Consider the following 23980-nt stretch of genomic DNA (forward strand, 5'->3'; position numbering starts at 1 on the left):
AAGCTTTGTTTGTCTTTGCCCTACTGAGCCGGGATAAGAATGATCATGTGTATTATTGCCGCTCATGCTCAGCACCGAGCTATAATCGGGGCAATATGGAGTCAGATCTTCATAAATATGAAGGCGGAACACAAATCAGGCGAAGGATACAATCTTCGAAGTCAGGATCATGGACCGGAGAACATTTATGAGACTGCTGATTATTACAACCGGAGATAATGTAGCGCTAAACAGAATAACTTACTATATAAAGAGCAGGACATTGCTCGCTCAATAATCCACTGCTTGCACGGGTGTTGGGGCGAGGAACCTATGGTCACACCCGGTACTTGGAGCCTAGAGTGTCCCAAAAGTTCCTTTTCTGTATGCCAATCAATTCTATAAATAAGATCTAATAATTGGGTCTCCAAAATTTTGTTTGAAACCCTAAACTCTTAAATTCTAGCTCTATCTACAAGCATTGCTTGCATCACAATAATCGCAGGCACCAAAACATACAACATGACAAAAAAAAAGAGCTCGTCCATGTAGACATGATGGATTCAAATCTTTTTTTTTTTTAGTAAAATTGTTTGTAGCTATTGAAGGGAAGTTTTACAATTTGAGAAAATTTTGGTAACATTTTTTAAAGAATTTTTCAGGGCAAAATGAAAAAACAACATACGTCACCCCCTTTTTACGTGCCACACTCATTTATAAGACTCCTTTATCCTCCTCTATGGCCCCAAATAAGGTGCCCGTGCCTCCCCCACTCTCTGTGTTATATACTGTATACATGTATGACCTTCATGGTCTTGTTTGAGCTCTTTGTGCTGCCTATACTTGATAATGCGCATCCCACTCAGGGAGCAACACATTTTTCTTTCTGGGCATCACAAATTTTTCCAGAGAATATTACAACGTTGGAAAGGATCCTTCACCTTTTTCCAGATTTCTGGCATGCCTATAATGTTTTTTAGGGTCAAAGAAAGACCATTTTTTCTTTGCCATGACTAGATTATGTAGCCTGGTCTCTGAACATGAGTCCAGATACTTGGGGTTGAGTCCAGTTACCATGGCTGAGCAATCCTTGGGTAGTGGTGGTCCTGGGAAGTTTCTTCAGCAGGCATGGCAACTCTTCCGAGGTATCATCGTTTCCAAAGAACCTTCCAGGAGAGTTGACAAGTATCTCTTTAGGTCTCTTCTGACATATCAGATCATATTAGGTCTCTTTAGGCCTCTTCTGACATATCAGATCATATTAGGTCTCTTTAGGTCTCTTCTAACATATCAGTGCCTAAATTGAAGACCATTAACAACTGCCCTATGCAAAATAAGAATTCTGGATTTGTTAAAAAAAAACCAAAACCTACGCCTAAGGCGGCAAAAATAGTTTGGCGTCTATATAAATACAGACAGTATTGAATCATGGTGACCGTGAATGTAACAACTTCCTTTAAGTATAATAAGACTTGTCTATTTTCTGAATTGCAGCCATTGGACTGTGAGATTTTGGCTTTTCACACGCTACTGATCAAAGTTGAGAATGAAGATCCTCTTATCCCAGACATTGGATACGGTGCAAGCTCTACAGCCACAGTTCAGATCAATGTATTAGATGTCAATGAGGGTCCAGTTTTTCAACCTGATCCTATGAAAGTGTCGACACAAGAAAACATTCCCATCGGATCTATGTTGCTTACAGTGAGCGCTACGGATCCAGACACTCTGCAGCATCAAAGTATACGGTAGGTTTCCTGTGGTCAAGGATGGACCAAACCATTCTGCTGTATGGGGAATATCTAAACTCTCAATTTTTTCTTTTTCCAAAAAGTTTGCACTTCTAAATGGTATGCCTAGGATACTTTCTTACCTTTTTTTTGGGCTCAGTATATCCCAAGATATGTGCCACGAGATGAGCAGCTTTGGAAAAAAATTCTGATTTTGTGATACTCTGCCAGGAGATGTTTATGTTATTGTGTCTATATGTCACTGCCAAGTGGTTGTGATATGAATTGCAGTCTGTCAATCCTTTTCCTGCCATTTAAGAATCCTTTATGCCAATGGTATTTTCCGGTGAATGGTTGGAAAATGATGGTGATTGAGCTGCTTTGTGGCTCTGTTGTGCACAATTTTGGTTTGGATCATGGTGGCCATTCTGGAGCTGTATTTTATTTTGGCATGGACGGTATATCGATGATGTGTTTTTATTGGCTTTGAAGCTTTTGTGTCTTGTGCAGTTGTTTTTCATTGCTTTCTATACTGGTAAAATCCATCTTATGGGGCAAAGATGATTCGTGTATAAAATAGCGTCTTCAGTTGGGTGGATCCCAATGGAGACATTATGATGACCCTCCACCTGGCACCGAAAATTGACAATACATTTGCATATTAAGCATTGCGGCTTAAAAGTCTCCTCACCTCGACATGTCACTCTCTGCAAAGAGAAACATTACCCCTTGGATCCCAGTCTGAAGCCTCTCACACAGCTAATCCAGATCTCACACTTTGCACTGTTGAGGGCAGCACCCCAAAACACAGTGTCAGCATATTGAGATTTTGGCTTTTGTCCTAAGTCACGTGGCAAGGCTCGTTGGAGAGTTGACATTGACTTTTAGGATTGCTACTTCCTATAGTTGGTGCTAGAGTTCTAGTTGTCTTCCTCTCCGAAGAGAACATTTCCATATCACAGGAAAGGCTGGAGAGATGGGGTTCAGGCTCACCACTTTGCTCCCCATACCCCCATAGTGGTCATCTTGGATGCAGGAGGACCAGAATGTTGGTCTCTGCCTAGGAGGAATCTGGAGACAATTGGAGGGCACCAAAGAAAGTGACACTTTAAGAATCTGGTAGTAGGGGGAAGGTTTTCTTTAAATACTTTCTATTGTTTGCATGATTTTAACTTTTTTTTGCTTCCCTGACAGAAAAATACTCTCATTATTTATATAGAAATGCTCTGTATTCGTACCGTGTCGGAGTAGGAGTGCCATATATCTGTGCCCTCTATCTGTGCCATGTAGGACTTCCATATTGGACTAGGAGTGCTGTGTATCAATGCCATGTGCCATATATCTGTGCCATATAGGAGTAGAAGTACCATGCGTCCGCGTCATCTGGGAGTAGAAGTACTGTGTATCTGTGCCGTGTTACAGCTGGAGTGCTATGTATCCATGCCGTGTGGGAGCAGGAGTGACGTGCATCTGTGCCGTGTGTCTCTGCAGTGTTGGAGCAGGTGTGATGTGTATCAGTGCCGTGTTGGAGCAGGTGTGATGTGTATCCTTGGCGTGTTGGAGCAGGTGTGCTGTGTATCTGTGCAGTGTTGGAGCAGGTGTGCTGTGTATCCCTGCTGTGTTGGAGCAGGTGTGTTGTGTATCTGTGCCATGTTGGAGCAGGAGTGCTGTGTATCCGTGCCGTGTTGGAGCAGGTGTGCTGTGTATCCATGCCATGTTGGAGCAGGTGTGATGTGTATCCCTGCTGTGTTGGAGCAGGTGTGATGTGTATCCTTGGCGTGTTGGAGCAGGTGTGCTGTGTATCTGTGCAGTGTTGGAGCAGGTGTGCTGTGTATCCCTGCTGTGTTGGAGCAGGTGTGTTGTGTATCTGTGCCATGTTGGAGCAGGAGTGCTGTGTATCCGTGCCGTGTTGGAGCAGGTGTGCTGTGTATCCATGCCATGTTGGAGCAGGTGTGATGTGTATCCCTGCTGTGTTGGAGCAGGTGTGATGTGTATCCCTGTGTGTTGGAACAGGTGTGCTGTGTATCCGTGCCGTGTTGGAGCAGGTTTGCTGTATATCCATGCGGTGTTGGAGCAGGTGTGTTGTGTATCTGTGCCATGTTGGAGCAGGAGTGCTGTGTATCCGTGCCGTGTTGGAGCAGGTGTGCTGTGTATCCATGCCATGTTGGAGCAGGTGTGATGTGTATCCCTGCTGTGTTGGAGCAGGTGTGATGTGTATCCCTGTGTGTTGGAACAGGTGTGCTGTGTATCCGTGCCGTGTTGGAGCAGGTTTGCTGTATATCCATGCGGTGTTGGAGCAGGTGTGTTGTGTATCTGTGCCATGTTGGAGAAGGTGAATTTCTAGTTTTACATTTGTTTTATCTATTTTAAATATCACACATGATACGTCTTATCGTTCACTCTGTTCCTTTTTTAATACATGTATAACATTTGGTAGATGATGAAAGTTTTTTGCATTATAAAATAGATATAGAGAATAATCGACTGTCAGAATTCAGGCATTTCGATTCAATTTTCCGTTCTTTGGGGACGAGAGCCAATTATTAAGCGTGGCTGTATACATATATTTAAGAATTTAAAAAAAATCAATTAAAAAAGCTAATTTAGTGACTTACAATTATAATTCCCTAATCTAAGACTCTTGGGGAAGATTGTCATGTTCATTATTATAATTTGCTAATCCTCCTATATTAATATTTCTGTCTTCTAGACTTACAACATTATTTTGCCGCTTCTACCCGTGTGTAGAGGACGACACCTGAAAACCCCATTTTTTAAATTAATTTCTGACACCCTACAAAGTGATGCAAATATGACGGCGTCCGACATGTTAATATATTAACCCTTAGTGTAACGTGAGCAAAGTGCTAAAAGTTTGTCCTTCCTGTAAAATATATTGAGAACTGTGATCTCTGTTGTTCGGGGGCATGAACAGAAGTGGAAGAGTCCATTATCCAAATTAAAATGGGGGTGTTTCTCATCCTACGCCACAGACCAATTTTTTTTTTTATTATTATTTTTTTTTACTTTTGGGGCTAAAATTCACTTTTACTATTGGGTTTCTTAAAATGTTTTTCAATAGACTCTTGTGTTGCACTGGCTGCAGAATGAGTGAGCTGAGAATCTGTGTGACCACAGACCAAAGTTGAATGAGGAGGAGAACAAAAAATCCTTTAAAAGACAAATATTCCATTGCAAAAATTCTATTTAGCCTGAAATAGTATAGAATAAAGACGGACAACCCCTTTAATACAATTTATTTTTGAGCAATTCTCCTCAATTAAAGTCTGCTCACTATCCAATCCCTTTAAATAGTTTGTTTCCTTTCAGGTTCATTCTTACTGATTTCTTTTTGTTCCTTCCCTTTCATGTTCATTCTTTATGGTTTGTCACTTTTAATTAAGACCTAATGTGAATTAAATCTTTTGTAATTCTGTTCTATTTTTTTATATATTTCTCCTGTGATAAATCATAATTAATTTTAGCTTTTTTTTTTTCGCTTTGCATAATATTGAAGCTACTTATGTCAAGGCGCAGCGACCGAAGTAGGATTTCGACATGTGTTGACGAGTAGAAATGACTCATGCTACAAAAACCATTCATTGGATGCAAAAAATTAATTAATTTCTTTTTTTGTGTGGAAAAAACAATGTAAAACAAAGGTATGGATTTTGCAATAGGGACCAGTGGCTTCAATTTAAAGGATTAATCCGGCACGTAGTTATTCATAGGCTAGGTCAAGAATATCATATTTGGGGGGTCTAACACTTGACACCCCCAATATTGAGCAAGAAGTTCACCTTGAATAGCACAGCTCCATACACCATGTAGTGGCCATTTTGGGTACTGCAGCACATTTTTTTAATTAAAACTTATTGGTAGAGTTGCCAGGTGTGTCGGACCTTCACTGATCTGATACTGATAACCTATTTTAGACCCCAACAATCTGCTGATCGGTTTATTAAAGTCACTTTTTCCAAATAATCCTTTTTGGCCAATAGTAATAATTAAAATAGGAATTATTAAATTAAATGATTAAATAGCTATTATAAAATCAAATATATTGAATTATTATTAAATATGAATTATTATTAAACACAATATAGAATTATTAATTATTATTAAATAGTAATTATTATTGTTGTTATTGTTATTATTGCAATGTAATTATTTTTTACCAATAGGATTTTTTTATTATTACATTTAATATAAATGTAATTATTATTAACCAAATTAATAACAAAAATAATAGCATTATTATTATTACTACATTAAATATTATATTAAATTATTAACTATTAAATATAAATTATTGTTATTAAAGTAATAATTTCAAAATAATCCTTTTTGGCCAATAGGCTGATTACTCACCAAAAGTTGTGAACCCTTCCATCATAATGTGCGATAATATGTATCACAAGTATCATTATTATAAATTTATGGTGATTTTTTTTCTGGTCAGCCCACCATAGAATCTGCTGCAAAATCTGCAGAGCATCCTCCCTGTGTGAATGTGGCTTTCGCTCCAGTCCAATGGACCCCTGTAAAGGTTGCAGAAGTTCAGTCTATCCCGAGGTCCTGCTCTCCATTTTCTGGACCGACTGCACCAGTTTTATGGTGTATGGGCATCCCATAGTGCAGCGTCCTTATGTGCAGTGGTCTGAGTTTTGCAGAGGATGAATTTGCACCTTTGGCTCGAATCCGGAATGAACCCTAAACGCCCTTCTGCCCCGTAGGGGGACCCTAGCACTCTATGGATGCCTCGTGCTACAGATTTTGCATCCGGGCAGGACACCTCTGCTATAGACATTGCCTACGTGCCGGTATAGGTGCCATCATAAGTTGACAGCAGCGGGAGCCATCCTCACGCAGTGACAGCCGCCGTACTGAGTGACACTAATATCCCCTGTCATGCAGTTAACGCTTCGTCTGCAGTAAGTCGCTCCATTTTTACAACTTGTATCCGCGGCAGGATTAATTCTCAGCTTGTCTATTCCAAGTATTTTTTTTTTCTACTTGAATCCGTAGGGAGGGCTGCGAAGGAGCAGCGGCTCCGGGCGATGGTTTTCTTTTCAGACAATCCACTTTCTTCTTTCTTATGCCGTTGGCCCGCATTCTGCTTTCTTCCTCTACCCTGAATACAGGAAGCATCAATAAAATAAAGGTATATTTGTTACTATATCTCGGGGAAATGGACCCGCTGCTCCGCAATATCTGATGTTATACAGGACAATTCTCAGCGCTGTTATCATTTGCTTCGATCATAAAGAAAATATACATTTTCGGAATTGTTTCTTTTTTTTCCATTATAATTACCATTCACATTGTGCCTCAGGAGAAAGCTAAAAACGAATACCGGTATTTTCTACGGGGGTTTCCTGTGTATTCAATGTCGCCTACTGATAATACACTTCTTATAAAACTCCTTTCAGAGATTTGGGAATGTATTTAGTTTATCAGAACTATCAACTATTCAAAAATGAATACAAACTTTAATACAATAACTACTATGTGTAATAACCTGACTACAATAATACTGCCCCTATGTACAAGAATATGTACAAGTATATAACTACTATAATACTGTCCCTATGTACAAGAATATAACTACTATAATACTGCCCCTATGTACAAGAATATAACTACTGTAATACTGCTCCTATGTACAAGAATATAACTACTATAATACTGCCCCTATGTACAAGAATATGTACAAGTATATAACTGCTATAATACTGCCCCTATGTACAAGAATATGTACAAGTATATAACTACTATAATACTGTCCCTATGTACAAGAATATAACTACTATAATACTGCCCCTATGTACAAGAATATAACTACTGTAATACTGCCCCTATGTACAAGAATATAACTACTATGATACTGCCCCTATGTACAAGAATATAATTACTATAATACTGCCCCATGTACAAGACTATAACTACTATAATACTGCCTCTATGTACAAGAATATAACTACTATAATGCTGCCCATATGTAAAATAATATATCTACTATAATACTGCCCCTATGTACAAGAATATAACTACTATAATACTGCCCCTATGTACAAGAATATAACTACCGGTACTATAATACTGCTCCTATGTACAAGAATATAACTACTATAATCTGCCCCTATGTACAGGTATATAACTACAATAATACTACCCCCTATGTACAATAATATAACTGCTATAATACTGCTCCTATGTACAAGAATATAACTACTATAATACTGCTCCTATGTACAAGGATATAACTACTATAATACTGCCCATATGTAAAAGAATATATCTACTATAATACTGCCCCCTTTGTACAGGAATATAACTACTATAATACTACCCCTATGTGCAAGAATATAACTACTATAATGCTGCCCTTATGTACAAGACTATAACTACTATAATACTGCCCCTATGTACATGAATATAACTACTACAATGCTGCCCTCTATGTACAAGAATATAACTACTATAATACTGCCCCTATGTGCAAGAATATAACTACTATAATACTGCTCCTATGTACAAGAATATAACTACTATAACACTGCTCCTATGTACAAGAGTATAACTACTAAAATCTGCCCCTATGTACGAGTATATAACTATTATAATACTGCCCCCTATGTACAAGAATATAATTACCATAATACTGATCCTATGTGCAAGAATATAACTGCTATAATACTGTCCCCTATGTACAAGAATATAGCTACTATAATACTGCCCCTACGTACAAGAATATAACTACTTCTAGATGGTGGCCCGATTCTAACGCATCGGGTATTCTAGAATATGCATGTCCACGTAGTATATTGCCCAGTGACGTAGTATATTGCCCAGTGACGTAGTATATTGCCCAGTTACGTAGTATATTGCCCAGTGACGTAGTATATTGCACAGCCACGTAGTATATTGCCCAGTTACGTAGTATATTGCACAGCCACGTAGTATATTGCCCAGTGACGTAGTATATTGCCCAGTGACGTAGTATATTGCCCAGTGACGTAATATATTGCCCAGTGACTTAGTATATTGCCCAGTGACGTAGTATATTGCCCAGTGACGTAGTATATTGCACAGCCACGTAGTATATTGCCCAGTTACGTAGTATATTGCCCAGTGACGTAGTATATTGCCCAGTGACGTAGTATATTGCCCAGTGACGTAGTATATTGCACAGGCACATGGTATATTGCCCAGCCACGTAGTATATTGCCCAGCCACATAGTATATTGCCCAGCCACGTAGTATATTGCCCAGTGACGTAGTATATTGCCCAGTGACGTAGTATATTGCCCAGTTACGTAGTATATTGCCCAGTGATGTAGTATATTGCCCAGTTATGTAGTATACAGCACAGAGCCACATAGTATATTGCCCAGTTACGTAGAACACAGCACAGAGCCACGTAGTATATTGCACAGCGACGTAGTATACAGCCACGTAGTATATTGCCCAGTTACGTAGTATATTGCCCAGTTACATAGTATATTGCCCAGTTACGTAGTATGTTGGCCAGTTACGTAGTATATTGGCCAGTTACGTAGTATATTGCCCAGTGATGTAGTATATTGCCCAGCCACGTAGTATATTGCCCAGTTACGTAGTATATTGCCCAGTCACGTAGTATACAGCACAGAGCCACGTAGTATATTGCCCAGCCACGTATGTCACAGGTTAAAAAATAAACATATACTCACCTTTCCGAGGGGCCCCTTGTAGTTCTGTCGCCTGTGTTCGGTTCAGGCGGCAACTTCCGGACCGAGGGTGTAATGACGTCGCGGTCACATGACCATGACGTCACGGCAGGTCCTTCTCGTGCAGGCACGCAGGGCCTGCGATGACGTCGCGGTCACATGACTGTGACGTCATGGCAGGTCCTTCTCGCGCAGGCGCGCAGGGCCTGTGATGATGTCGCGGTCACATGACCGAGACATCATGGCAGGTCCTTGTCGCACACCAACCTTAGCACCGAAACCTGCCGCTTGCATGGACCGGTCACGGGAGCGTCGGAAAGGCGGCGGAAGGTGAGTATATAATGATTTGTTTTGTTTTTTTCATTATTTTTAACATTAGATGTTTTTAATATTGAGGCTGCATAGGCAGCCTCAATAGTAACAACTTGGTCACACAGGGTTAATAGCGGCGGTAACAGAGTGAGTTACCCGCGGCATAACGCGGTCTGTTACCGCTGGCATTAACCCTGTGTGAGCCGTGACTGCGGGGAGTATGGAGCGGGTGCCGGGCAGTGACTGCAGGGGAGTAGGGAGGGACTAATCGGACTGTGCCCGTCGCTGATTGGTCGCGGCAGCCATGACAGGCAGCTGGCGAGACCAATCAGCGAATGAATATCCGTGACGGAAGTTGCCGACAGAAAAACGGAAGTACCCCTTAGACAATTATATATATAGATAATACTAACCCCATGTACAAGAATATAACTACTATAATACTGCCCCTATATACAAGAATATAACTACTATAATACTGCCCCTATGTACAAGAATATAACTGCTATAATACTAACCCCATGTACAAGAATAAAACTACTATAATACTGCCCCTATATACAAGAATATAACTACTATAATAATGCTCCTATGTACAAGAATATAACTACTATAATATTGCCCCTATGTGCAAGAATATAACTACTATAATAATGCTCCTATGTACTAGAATATAACTACTATAATACTGCCCCTATGTACAAGAATATAACTACTATAATACTGCTCCTATGTACAAGAATATAACTACTATAATACTGCTCCTATGTACAAGAATATAACTACTATAATACTTCCCCTATGTACAAGAATATAACTACTATAATACTGCCCCTATGTACAAGTATATAACTACTATAATACTGCCCCTATGTACAAGAATATAACTACTATAATACTGCCCCTATGTACAAGAATATAACTACTATAATACTGCCCCCTATATGCAAGAATATAACTACTATAATACTGCCCCTATGTACAAGTATATAACTACTATAATACTGCCCCTATGTACAAGAATATAACCACTATAATACTGCCCCTATGTACAAGAATATAACTACTATAATACTGCCCCCTATGTGCAAGAATATAACTACTATAATACTGCCCCTATGTGCAAGAATATAACTACTATAATACTGCTCCTATGTACAAGAATATAACTACTATAATACTGCCCCTATATACAAGAATATAACTACTATAATACTGCCCCCTATGTGCAAGAATATAACTACTATAATACTGCCCCTATGTGCAAGAATATAACTACTATACTTACTAACTTACGTGATCTTCAGAAGTTGGATCCTGGGACCAGTTAGGAGAGTAATGTGGGGAGAGGACTCCATTTCTATATCCCAAACTTAATAGCTGAGATTTATTTTGAATCTTTTTCGTACTGCATCTATATCTTTGCTGTCTACATTTCCTACTGCCCTTGTGCCTTTCTCACTAGTGCTAGGGCTTATTTTATGTAGAAGAGAACAAGCAATACAATCCAGTAGTCAGTATATGGAGATGCTCGTTTCCTTCCCTGCTGGATGTAGTATTATATTTTATTTTATATATTTTCTCTTATTTTTTAGTTATATATAAATTATTATTAGACCGTGTTTGCCTGAGTCGTCATGTAATAATTACACGTTCGCTGCCACATAGAGGGGCAGATTTAAGGGTCTAATACTTGGAGCGTCTCTACCACTTCTGCAATTATAATTAGCAACGTTAAGCCTGGATGTCAGCGGGCGCCGATAGGACTATGTTTAATAAAATCCTTCACTCTGGGAAATTAAGAGAGGCCAAGTATAGCAAACTATATGAAGACCTGTAGATCTTAATTAAACACGAGCATAATTATCGGTGCTGAAAACTCACCCTGCCTCGTCAGTTCCTCCGTTATTCAGACGGGCTAATTATGACTAAGCTAATATTTTTAACAGTGTATATCCATATTGTCGACAGCTGAAAAATGGCTCAAATTACCAATCCCGGACGCCTGCAGTACAATTTACGATAGTTGTTTCTAGAGGAGCCAAGGCATGAGCAGATTACGGGGAGGACATAAAGTACATTATCTATGCAGATGGCAGGAGTATATGATTATAATAATTAGCGATGAGCAATTTTGGCAAATATGTGTCATTTGTAAAAATATCTCTTTGTGGATCCTGGGATGAAAAAATAAATAATCATCCATAGGTCCGTTATTGCATGAGGAAATCGCTAACAGCTCCCTAGATCTCTAAGTTTAATATGTGGTCTATATATAGTTGTGGTTTGTTTTTGGCTTATTTGGACATCAATATTTTTTATTTAAACATTGAAAAAGTTTTTTAGGTCTTACACTTTCCATAGTCTATCCTTAGTGTTATGTGCATGCAGAGTTTTCTTTCCTTTCTGAGTGGATCCTTTCCAAAATCCTCTATAAACTTTTTCAAAGACTCTTGAAAATTGCTTTTAAATAATTTCTTTAGGAAATCGATCTTGGTCTTCATATGCTGATTTTTATGGTTTTTGTTTTTAGAATTTTTTTTCCTCTTCAGATTTTGAAAAATGCTTGGTGGGAAAAAAAAATGAAAGTGCATTTCACTACTTTGAAGTGGTTCCTGCAGAAGCCTGTCCAATCAAAGGGCTGCAAAAGAACTCTTTAAGGAAAAAAAATCAAAACTTTTCAAAACCACTTCAAGAAAAGAAAAACTGAGCCAAAAGCTCACCAGAAAGGAATATTTTTTGTAGTAGCTTCTGTTTGAAAAACTCAATTTTTTAAAGCTTTAAAGTACTGTGTGCACTTAGCTTTCAAGGAGTGTTTGTAGGAGCTTTTTGGAGTGAATTTGCTCTAAAAAAAATTGGCTGAAAAATTACTTAAAGGCTGCAAGAACTCTTGTTATTCGACTTTGTTGTAAAATCACGTTGCTCTTCACATGTTAAGTTATTTTTTTCCTCATCAGGTTTTGGAGACTGCCTGAAAGTCCAAGTCCCATTTTTGAAGTAATTCTTGATGGAATCTGCTCCAAATAAAAGGCTACTAAAAAGCTTTTCAAGGAAAATCTCTTCTTAAGGAAACTCTCCAGGAAAAGAAAAATTCATCCAAAAACTAACTAAAACAGGAGCATTTTTTTTAAGCGGTTTCTGCTTGAAAAGCTTACTTTTTGAAAGCCTTAAAAAACTTTTTGTATCAGGTTCACTTCAGAAAAATGACTGAAAAATCACTCAGATTCTTCAAGGACTCTTCCTATTCATTTTTAAACTATGTACAGTTGAAATATTTTGCTAAAAAAATTTGAGGAGCTGTTTGGAGCAAGTCTGCTCCAAAAAACGACTGAAGAACGCTCTTTAAGGTGTCTCTTGACGGAATCTGCTCCAAACCCGGAACTATTGAATCAAAAGGCTGTTAAAATTTTTTTTAAAGGAAAGACTGCTCAAAACCTCTTAAGGAGACTCTTCAGGTAAAGAAAAATTCCCTGAACCCCCCCCCCCAAAAAAAAAGAAGTGATTATGAAGTGGTTTCTATTTGAAAGCCTTAGGAGGGAGTCAGCTCCAAAAACTGCCTTAAGAAAAACCTTTAAAAAAAAAAACGCTTTAAAGGACTGTTCCCATTCATTTTCATTGTAAAACCACATTGCTTTTCTCATGTTCAGTCATTTTTTTCCACTTCCGATTTTGGAAACTTCTTGGTGGGAACAAAGAAAGTTTAAGTAATTTTTTTAAAGTCGTCTTTGATGGAATCCACTCCAAACTAGGAACTGTACAATCAGAAGGCTGCTAAAAAAAAAACCTTTCTAAGGAAAAACTGTTCCAAAACTCTTCAAAACAACTTAAGGAAACACTTCAGATAAAGAAAAATTCCATCAAAAACTCACCAAAATACAAGCTTTTTCTGAAGCTGTTCCATCTTGAAAACTCATTTTTTTAAAGCCTCAAAAAACTGTGCATCAAATTTTTTTAGGAGTCTTTTTGAGTTCCAGAAAATTTACTCAAACACTTTAAAGACTCATCATTTTTATTGTAAAACCACATTACTTTTCAGTTGTTTTTTTTCCACTTCAAGATTTCGGAAACCGCCTGGTGGAAACAAAGAAAGTTCATGGTACTTTTTGGAAACGTTTCCTAATGGAATCCGCTCCATATTAGGCACTGTACAATCAAAAGGCTGTAAACAAAATTGGGGTAAAAAACAATTCCAAAACAATTTAAAAACTCTTCAAAACTAGGTAAGGAAACAAGAAAAAACCCTTCCAAAAACAAGAAAACTTGGTTGATAATTCCAACCCAACCTCAAAAGTGAGAAATCAAATTCCGGGTCTAGGCTTGTCTGGGGTTCTGCAACAATTTTGGAAATCTAAAATAATATAAAATGTGCCCGAAGGAGAAAGCCTTAGAGCGACTGCGCTGATTTTATTAATTAGTGTTGTGTGTTGTGGAGACAGGCTTGTTGTGCTTTATTAATGGATGTTGTATGTGGCGGAGACAGCCTTGCTGAGCCCCGGATCTGCCGCAGCTTAGACTACTGTTTATTCCAAGAATTAATTGTAGATCAACCATAACTCATTGACGTCGCGCCAAATGTGGCTAAATGACATTGAGCGCTTTCACGGGGATTTTCCTCATGTTATAAAATGCAGATGAGAGATATGAGGTCAGAGCTAGGAAGACATCGACAATCACAGAAGCCTCTTGTATCATTTGAATGACACCAAGTAAAGATTTTAACCCAAATTGCCAATTTTGACTATTTTCTGTTGAGCATTTTTTTTTTAAATTATACTTGAAAAACTTTTCGCGATGACCAATGACAAACTTATGTCTGCTGAAAGTTGATCGCCCACTTTGAAATGTTTTTTACACCTAGATGTGGTCAGCCGTCGGCTAAGTATAGACTATTTTATCCAGCGCATTGCCCGGTTAAGAGGAAATATAAATTGGTCATACAAATCATTGAACATGCAATTAATGGCCACATTCTGGCCAAACTAGTCATATGTGTACACGGAGCTTAAATGGGGTATTACAGGCTAAGATCATTATAGCAGATTAGTGTGAGTCTCCTAGCTAGGATGCAAAATAATTACCAAAACGGAGCACTCTTGTGCCCAGATTGCCACCTGTTCTTTCCTACAAAACCACAGGCCAGAGGTGTTGAGGTTGTGCATGTTACCATTCAAGTCTGGGAAACTGAATATATTCCAAAATGGTTCAAACAGAGTAGTGTTAGATGGAACTGCAGGGTGCTGTAACATCTTTGCTGGTTTTTGCTTCAGCTGCTGGGCTGCACCTTTGTTGCAGGTGATACCTGACACCTATATTATTCCGGGACTTGTGGCTCTAGCTAGTCCAGAAGCTCTGGGGTTCATCTTGTTACTTTGGGTTTCTGTTTGCTGGGTGGGCTGTTCTATATAAACCCCTGAGAGACAGTTCCCTCGGCCAGTCAATAGTTCTACTTTCCTGGTATATATCTCTGTGCTGTTCTCCTGTGTTTTGTCCTAATTTTTCCCAGTCTTTGACTTTGGCTTGACATTTGACTACCTCTGCTTGTTCTGACTCTGTTCCTCACGTGACCTCCTGGATTTGATTCGGCTACCAGACTATCCTTCTTGCCAGCTTGTGCCACTGAACAGTAGTTGACTCTGTTGTCCTTGCCCAAGGACCACTGTGTAAGTCCAGATCCCTGTAGTGTGGTTAAAGGGTAAAAAAACAGGGCAACCCCTGGGCTCTTGGAAATGGAGTAGCTTGCGACAAGCTGTTCTTGGTAGCAATTTTGAAGCTGAAAGGTGACTGCGAACAGTGCTTCAGAGGTGCATGTGTGACTTGTTGCATTTTCAACATCTTCTAGCTGGATTATATTAGTCAGAAAAAGCGAGGGACATAAGTGCCTTGTTTTCATAATCAGCCAGAGGCCCAATGTTGGAACCCAAACTGATCCAAAAGTGGATAGGTAATATCTTGTTTAGACTGGTAGACCCCTTTAATTCTACCCAACAATCAGCCATTTATCTGCTAATTGCTTCTTTTCGGCATCGTAAAAGATCATCGTCTTGACAGCACATCTTTCTCAGCAAACAAGTACCGTAATAGTCTATGTAGGGACCGAATAATCGCTCATCCCCATGCAGTTTGCAATGACCTGTTTTAAAAGGGACTTAACTTATGCAATGATGGCCGCTGTCCTTACATGAGAGCATAATGAAAAAGAGGACACATAGGGTACTGGACATTTGACACATTGTTGTTAACAATATTATGTCAATAGCCCTGGAAGAATGAATCAGTTCTGACCTAAGCTTGCCAGCTCAATCACGGATCTCAGATCAGATACCCGCCGGGTCTTGCGTTACATCTCTACTTGGCCCTTTCATTTTGATAGCGGTTTGGCGAAAGCGATGTTGTGTCATATTCCTGAGATGGATCGTCTGTCGTTTTTATCAGCGCAGATAATTCATGAATACTAATGACAAGTATGGATAAGTGACATTCATTGTGATAGGGGAAGCGTCACGTCCCATCCAGTCAAAATAGACGGAATTATTCTAAACATTATCAGCAAAATTTAATACATCTTTATCTTTGCCGAGAGGAAGCCGTAATTCCTCTATTGTAATATAAAATGGATTTTATGTCATTTGGAGGAAATGTCGCTCCGGCGGTATAGGTACCGGAGAGCCATCTAATTCGGGTTTAATTTCAGCCCCTGTTTTATGGCCTGTCCATCACCAGGGTGAACGAGGAGTCTGCTTTTTATTAAAAAAGATGAATCATCTCGTCCTGGACTTTATTCAACCAGTCTTTACAATTAATTACCATGCATGAACTGGATGCATATGGGTTTTTTGTCCTCCGTAACTCTTAGACATTGATATGACTCATTTTATTTTTAGGGGTTATTGATCACCTCAAAGTCCAATGAGAGTCAATGGACACCTCATTGTATTAGAAGGGTTATACTACAGGGACTGGATGGCTCACATGATGGGTGAGGGCTCAAATGTTGAAACTATTAATGAGAATGAAGAGGTTCAAGTCCTTGTTTTTGCATCAAATTGACCTCTATCTATAGGAGTGGGAAAGTCGGAAACAATTGGGGCCATGTTTTCAGCCAAGAACAAGTCTCTTGTCCACTCTAGAGTTTTAGGTCCCAAAAGTTGGGTACCTTTCTAATTGATAGGTCCCAAAAGTAAAAAAAAAATAAAGTAAATAACACGTGAAAACCCTGTTTAGAAAATTTCTAAACTATCCAACTGTATTTGTGAGTGATACCTTTTTTAATATTTTGGGAAACTTCACTAATAGAGATGAGCGATGTTTGAGTCGAACTGTTCGCCAATCTCAAATTCAAGCTGTTTTGGGCGGTGTTCGAGTCGTTCGACGAACCCGAACAATTTGCTTAAAATTCAGCTGTTCGAGTTTCTGTTCGATAACTGTTCGTTCACCAAAAGCCTAGCTTGATTTGCACATTAAAACTGTTTATCATTGTTAATAGACTGTTTCAGTGTATAGTGGGCGGGGGATAGATCTGTGCTGAAATAACTCCGATCTCCATTTTTTTTTCTTTCCCGCATTTACAGAGGGGCGGTGCAGTCTCTCAGCCTATCAGCAGTGCACACACACACAGCAATGTGCATGTGATGCACACAAGCAAGGGCATGTGTCATTGGCTGTGTATGTCACATGTCCTTGCCCTATAAGAACCAGCCATTTGCCCCGTCGCCACCATTTCCTCACTGCTGCAGCTTAGTGTTAGACGGCACCGCTGCTGCTGTGGGCGCTATACAGTATAAGAGTGTGAATTGCGAGTGACTTTGCAGTTAGATAGAGAGAGATAGGTTTAGGGAGTTGGGACTAGTTGTAATATCAGCCCTTTTCAGGGTAGGTGAGAGCAGTTCATAGCACTGTTTGCCAGGCAGGTCTGAGCCAGTGCTGTGCAAGTTTTAGTCACAGCATTTGGTGTAATCTAGCTCAGCCAATCCTTCTGGGCTAGTAGCATTGTCTGATAGTCATCCGAGTAGCCCGCCTGTGAAGCCAGCTACACCGCCTGTGTATCTCAATTTTCACTGCAGCTAATCCAGTTAATAGTTTAGGGCCTAGGAGCAGTGTCTGCACGTCAGCAGAGTAGCCCGCCTGTGAAGCGAGCTACACCGCCTGTGTATCTCTATTTTCACTGCATCTAATCCAGTTAATAGTTTTGGGCCTAGGAGCAGTGTCTGCACGTCAGCAGAGTAGCCTGCCTGTGAAACTAACTACACCGCCTGTGTATCTCTATTTTCACTGCATCTAATCCAGTTAATAGTTTTGGGCCTAGGAGCAGTGTCTGCACGTCAGCAGAGTAGCCAGCCTGTGAAACTAACTACACCGCCTGTGTATCTCAATTTTCACTGCATCTAATCCAGTTAATAGTTTTGGGCCTAGGAGCAGCGTCTGCACGTCAGCAGAGTAGCCCGCCTGTGAAACTAACTACACCGCCTGTGTATCTCTATTTTCACTTCATCTAATCCAGTTAACAGTTTTGGGCCTAGGAGCAGTGTCTGCACGTCAGCAGAATAGCCCGCCTGTGAAACTAACTACACCACCTGTGTATCTCTATTTTCACTGCATCTAATCCATTTAATAGTTTTGGGCCTAGGAGCAGTGTCTGCACGTCAGCAGAGTAGCCCGCCTGTGAAACTAACTACACCACCTGTGTATCTCTATTTTCACTATCTAATCCAGTTAACAGTTTTGGGCCTAGGAGCAGTGTCTGCACGTCAGCAGAGTAGCCCGCCTGTGAAACTAACTACACCGCCTGTGTATCTCTATTTTCACTGCATCTAATCCAGTTAATAGTTTTGGGCCTAGGAGCAGTGTCTGCACGTCAGCAGAGTAGCCCGCCTGTGAAACTAACTACACCGCCTGTGTATCTCTATTTTCACTGCATCTAATCCAGTTAACAGTTTGGGGCCTAGGAGCAGTGTCTGCACATCAGCAGAGTAGCCCGTTTGCGAAACTAACTACACCGCCTGTGTATCTCTATTTTCACTGCATCTAATCCAGTTAATAGTTTTGGGCCTAGGAGCAGTGTCTGCACGTCAGCAGAGTAGCCCGCCTGTGAAACTAACTACACCGCCTGTGTATCTCTATTTTCACTGCATCTAATCCAGTTAATAGTTTTGGGACTAGGAGCAGTGTCTGCACGTCAGCAGAGTAGCCCGCCTGTGAAACAAACTATACTGCCTGTGTATCTCAATTTTCACTACATCTAATCCAGTTAATAGTATGGGGCCTAGGAGCAGTGTCTGCACGTCAGCAGAGTAGCCCGCCTGTGAAACTAACTACACCACCTGTGTATCTCTATTTTCACTGCATCTAATCCAGTTAACAGTTTTGGGCCTAGGAGCAGTGTCTGCACGTGAGCAGAGTAGCCCGCCTGTGAAACTAACTACACCGCCTGTGTATCTCTATTTTCACTGCATCTAATCCAGTTAATAGTTTTGGGCCTAGGAGCAGTGTCTGCACGTCAGCAGAGTAGCCTGCCTGTGAAACTAACTACACCGCCTGTGTATCTCTATTTTCACTGCATCTAATCCAGTTAACAGTTTGGGGCCTAGGAGCAGTGTCTGCACGTCAGCAGAGTAGCCCGCCTGTGAAACAAACTATACCGCCTGTGTATCTCAATTTTCACTGCAACTAATCCAGTTAATAATTTTGGGCCTAGTACCACAGTTTGGCCACTCAGTTCTGCTCGGTTTTCATCCATCGGTTGTTGTGCCAACAACTACAGATACAGAGTTGCCAATCAGTTAAGCACTTAAATAAGTGGCAAAAGTCCTGCTGCTCGTGGAAAGGGGAATAGGTGTGTTGGAAAGGGAAAAAAAGGTTGTGTCCGTGGGGTAGGTGGTAAAGCAACAGTAACATCTGCAGAAGAAAGACCATCTTCCAGCCAAAGTAAGATGTCTCTGATATGATCCCTTTCTTACGACCATCGCTACAAGCATCGCCAAAAATTCCAGATGAGGCACAAAAACAGCAGGTGCTTGAACGGATATCAAGTGCTCCTTCAAGTGGGCTCTCCTCCATGTCAACTTCAACATCACAACTACTCCAGTCCTCAGAGTTGTCACCCCAATCGCACTTGCTTCCTCACAGCTCCCAAGTCTCTAGCTGCCCATCTGAGCATGGGGTAACACACATGGTTGAGTCTGTAGAGCTGTTTATGCATACTATAGCCTGGGAATCAGAGGTCTGCTCCAGAGCTTCTGTGAATCCAGACGAGGAAATGATCTGCACTGATGCCCAGAATCTTTGTGAGTCGGATCCAGGCCCAGATGAAGAAGGTTCTGAGCATAATGTAGACCCTCGTTCCCAAACTGTATCTCCTGTTGGTGGAGACAATGAGGAAGATGTTGATGAGACTGAGATACCTGATTGGAACGAAAACTTGACTTTTCGGTCGGGGAAGGAAGAGGTTGGCTCTGAGGATGACGGGTGTGAGAACACACAGGATGATGATGACGAGGTTGTAGACCCCACTTACTGTTAACCCCCAGTCCGCCAGTCCATGAGGTCAGCAGAGGAGGTGGAGGAGGATGCTAGTGACGAGTCTGACGACGAGGTAACGGTGCGCCTTCCTGGACAGAGACGGAGTACTGGAAGCACGTCATCAACTGCATCCTCAACCTCAACTGTGCCTCAGACCAGAAGTCGTGGTGGCTCTTCAGGTCGCACGGGCTCTAAGCCTTGCATAGCCTGGGCATTTTTTGACATCGCAAAGGGTGACCCAACTCATGTTGTCTGTAAGATTTGTCAACAAAATCTCAGTAGAAGTAATAAAATCACTAGCTTGAGTACTTCATGCATGAACCATCACATGGATATGAGGCATAAGTTGCAGTGGGAAGCTCACTGTGCTACAATGCGGCCTAGTGGGCCGGGTCAACCACCATCTGCCCCATCAAGTGCATCCGCGTCCTCTTCATCCTCTGTGACTGTGGGGACAGCAGTCGCACTTGGTTTTGGATGCAGACCTTCCTCCTCTTTACCCGCAACAGCCAGTGTGATTGGCAGGTCGTCAGGACATTTGCAAGTGGAAACACCTGCTGGTGTTGAGCGCTCTCTGACATCGACACCACATTTTGATCAAGGCAACATAAAATCTCCGCCTGCACCTTCCTCACAGACCAGCAGTTTGCCGGGGACACCCTACTCAACTTTGTCTAAGCACGGCAGCCTGCCCTCAGTCCCTCAGATGTGGACAAGTAAAAGACCATTTCCTCCTAGTCATGACAAAGCTAAGAGGTTGAATTTCTCCATCTGCAAGCTGTTGGCTAAAGAAATGATGCCTTTCCGCCTGGTGGACACAGAGGATTTTCGAGACCTTATGTCCGTCAAAGTTCCCCAGTTCCAGATGCCCAGTCGCCACTACTTTTCAAAGAAAGCTGTGCCTGCGCTACACCAACATGTCGCACACAACATCACCGCATCCTTGAGAAACTCTGTGTGTGACAGGGTGCATTTCACCACAGACACTTGGAAAAGTAGACATGGACAGGGGCGTTACATGTCGGTGACTGGGCACTGGGTAACTACGGCGACATCAGGAAAAGGGGCTGCTGTCCAAGTCTTGCCGTCCCCACAAGTTTCTCGTCGATCCTCTGCATCTAGAAGTTCCTCCACTGCTTCTGCCTCCTCAAACTCCTCTCGGTCCTCCACCTGCACCCAGAGCCTGTCTGGTAATGCCACCCGTGTTGTAACTGCGCAGAAGGAATCCTGCACACCTCCTCAATATGCTGTCACCAGGGCTCAACGGCATCAGGCAGTGTTTACATTGAAATGTCTGGGAAATGTGAGTCACACAGCTGAGGAGTTGTGGTCAGCTCTGGAGACCGAGTTCCATCAATGGTTTGTCTCCACTCAACCTGCAGCCAGGGAAGGCTGTGTGCGACAATGCTGCAAACCTGGGTGCGGCCCTTAGCCGGGGCAATCTCACACACGTGCCTTGTATGGCTCACGTTTTGAACCTGGTTGTCCAGCAATTTTTATCCCACTATCCCGGACTAGATGGGCTTCTGCAGAGGGCAGGGTCGCTGTGTGCTCACTTCCGCCGTTCGCATCCCGCAGCTCGACAACTTGCATGTCTACAGAAGTCGTTGGGCCTGCCAGTTCACCGGCTAAAATGGGATGTACCCACATGGTGGAATTCAACTCTGCACATGTTGCAGCGATTGTGGCAGCACCGATGAGCCCTGGTGCAATACGTTATGATTAGGGTTGAGCGAAACGGGTCGTTCATTTTCAAAAGTCGCCGACTTTTGGCTAAGTCGGCGTCTCATGAAACCCGATCCGACCCCTGTGCTTGTCGGCCATGCGGTACGCGACTTTCGCGCCAAAGTCGCGTTTCAATGACGCAAAAAGCGCCATTTCTCAGCCAATGAAGGTGAACGCAGAGTGTGGGCAGCGTGATGACATAGGTCCTGGTCCCCACCATCTTAGAGAAGGGCATTGCAGTGATTGGCTTGCTGTCTGCGGCGTCACAGGGGCTATAAAGGGGCGTTCCCGCCGACCGCCATCTTACTGCTGCTGATCTGAGCTTAGGGAGAGGTTGCTGCCGCTTCGTCAGAAGCAGGGAGAGCGTTAGGCAGGGTCCACTAACCACCAAACCGCTTGTGCTGTAGCGATTTCCACTGTCCAACACCACCTTCGGTGTGCAGGGACAGTGGAAGCTATTTTTTTTTTTTTTATCTCAGCGCTGTAGCTCATTGGGCTGCCCTAGAAGGCTCCGTGATAGCTGTATTGCTGTGTGTACGCCACTGTGGAAACCAACTGCTTTTTTCAAAGCACATATCCTCTTGTTCCTTCCTTTCTGCACAGCTATCTTTTTTGTTTGTCCACACTTTTTATTTAATTTGTGCATCAGTCCACTCCTATTGCTGCCTGCCATACCTGGCTGAGATTACTGCAGGGGAGATAGTAATTGTAGGACATTTTTTTTTTTTTTTTTTGTGGGAGATTAAGATTGGCATTTCTGCTACAGTGCCATCCCTGTGTGTGCCATCTCTCATTCAGTGGGCCATAGAAAGCCTATTTATTTTTTTGTTTTTTTTAATATTATTGGGTTTCTAAAGTCTCCCTGAAAAAAAAAAAAAAAACATAAAAAAACAGTGGGAGAGTAATATTGCCCTTTCAGCTTGTGTGCCAGTCTTGACTCCTGGGTGTGCCACCTCTCTCTCTCTCATTCAGTGGGCCATAGAAAGCATATTTATTATTATTATTATTTTTTTTTTAAATATTATTGGGTTTCTAAAGTCATTTTGAAAAAAAAAAAATACATAAAAAAACAGTGGGAGAGTAATATTGCCCTTTCAGCTTGTGTGCCAGTCTTGACTCCTGGGTGTGCCACCTCTCTCTCTCTCATTCAGTGGGCCATAGAAAGCCTATTTATTTTTTATTTTTTTTTTAATATTATTGGGTTTCTAAAGTCTCCCTGAAAAAAAAAAAAACATAAAAAAACAGTGGGAGAGTAATATTGCCCTTTCAGCTTGTGTGCCAGTCTTGACTCCTGGGTGTGCTACCTCTCTCTCTCTCTCTCATTCAGTGGGCCATAGAAAGCCTATTTATTTTTTATTTTTTTTTAATATTATTGGGTTTCTAAAGTCTCCCTGAAAAAAAAAAATACATAAAAAAACAGTGGGAGAGTAATATTGCCCTTTCAGCTTGTGTGCCAGTCTTGACTCCTGGGTGTGCCACCTCTCTCTCTCTCATTCAGTGGGCCATAGAAAGCATATTTATTATTATTATTATTTTTTTTTTTAATATTATTGGGTTTCTAAAGTCATTTTGAAAAAAAAAAAAAAATACATAAAAAAACAGTGGGAGAGTAATATTGCCCTTTCAGCTTGTGTGCCAGTCTTGACTCCTGGGTGTGCCACCTCTCTCTCTCTCTCATTCAGTGGGCCATAGAAAGCCTATTTATTTTTTATTTTTTTTTATATTATTGGGTTTCTAAAGTCTCCCTGAAAAAAAAAAAAAAAAACATAAAAAAACAGTGGGAGAGTAATATTGCCCTTTCAGCTTGTGTGCCAGTCTTGACTCCTGGGTGTGCTACCTCTCTCTCTCTCTCTCTCATTCAGTGGGCCATAGAAAGCCTATTTATTTTTTATTTTTTTTTAATATTATTGGGTTTCTAAAGTCTCCCTGAAAAAAAAAAATACATAAAAAAACAGTGGGAGAGTAATATTGCCCTTTCAGCTTGTGTGCCAGTCTTGACTCCTGGGT

General features: G+C 41.2%; 2 protein-coding genes across 2 annotated transcripts in view; both read left to right on the forward strand.

Moving 5' to 3' along the window:
• Window positions 1-23980, forward strand: part of CDH13 (cadherin 13) — a 916091-nt gene that overhangs the window by 779476 nt on the left and 112635 nt on the right. Inside the window, exon 10 of the mRNA XM_077288603.1 lies at window positions 1474-1727. Within this exon, the coding sequence (XP_077144718.1) occupies window positions 1474-1727 (254 nt within the window). The remainder of the gene's footprint in view (window positions 1-1473; window positions 1728-23980) is intronic.
• The window catches only part of LOC143807255 (zinc finger BED domain-containing protein 6-like), a 34729-nt gene continuing 30736 nt past the window's right edge, over window positions 19988-23980 (forward strand). The window contains exon 1 of the mRNA XM_077288602.1: window positions 19988-21963. Within this exon, the coding sequence (XP_077144717.1) occupies window positions 20268-21680 (1413 nt within the window). The 5' untranslated portion in view covers window positions 19988-20267 and the 3' untranslated portion in view covers window positions 21681-21963. The remainder of the gene's footprint in view (window positions 21964-23980) is intronic.

The sequence above is a fragment of the Ranitomeya variabilis genome, chromosome 2 (genome assembly GCF_051348905.1).
Source record: "Ranitomeya variabilis isolate aRanVar5 chromosome 2, aRanVar5.hap1, whole genome shotgun sequence".
Lineage (NCBI taxonomy): Eukaryota > Metazoa > Chordata > Amphibia > Anura > Dendrobatidae > Ranitomeya > Ranitomeya variabilis.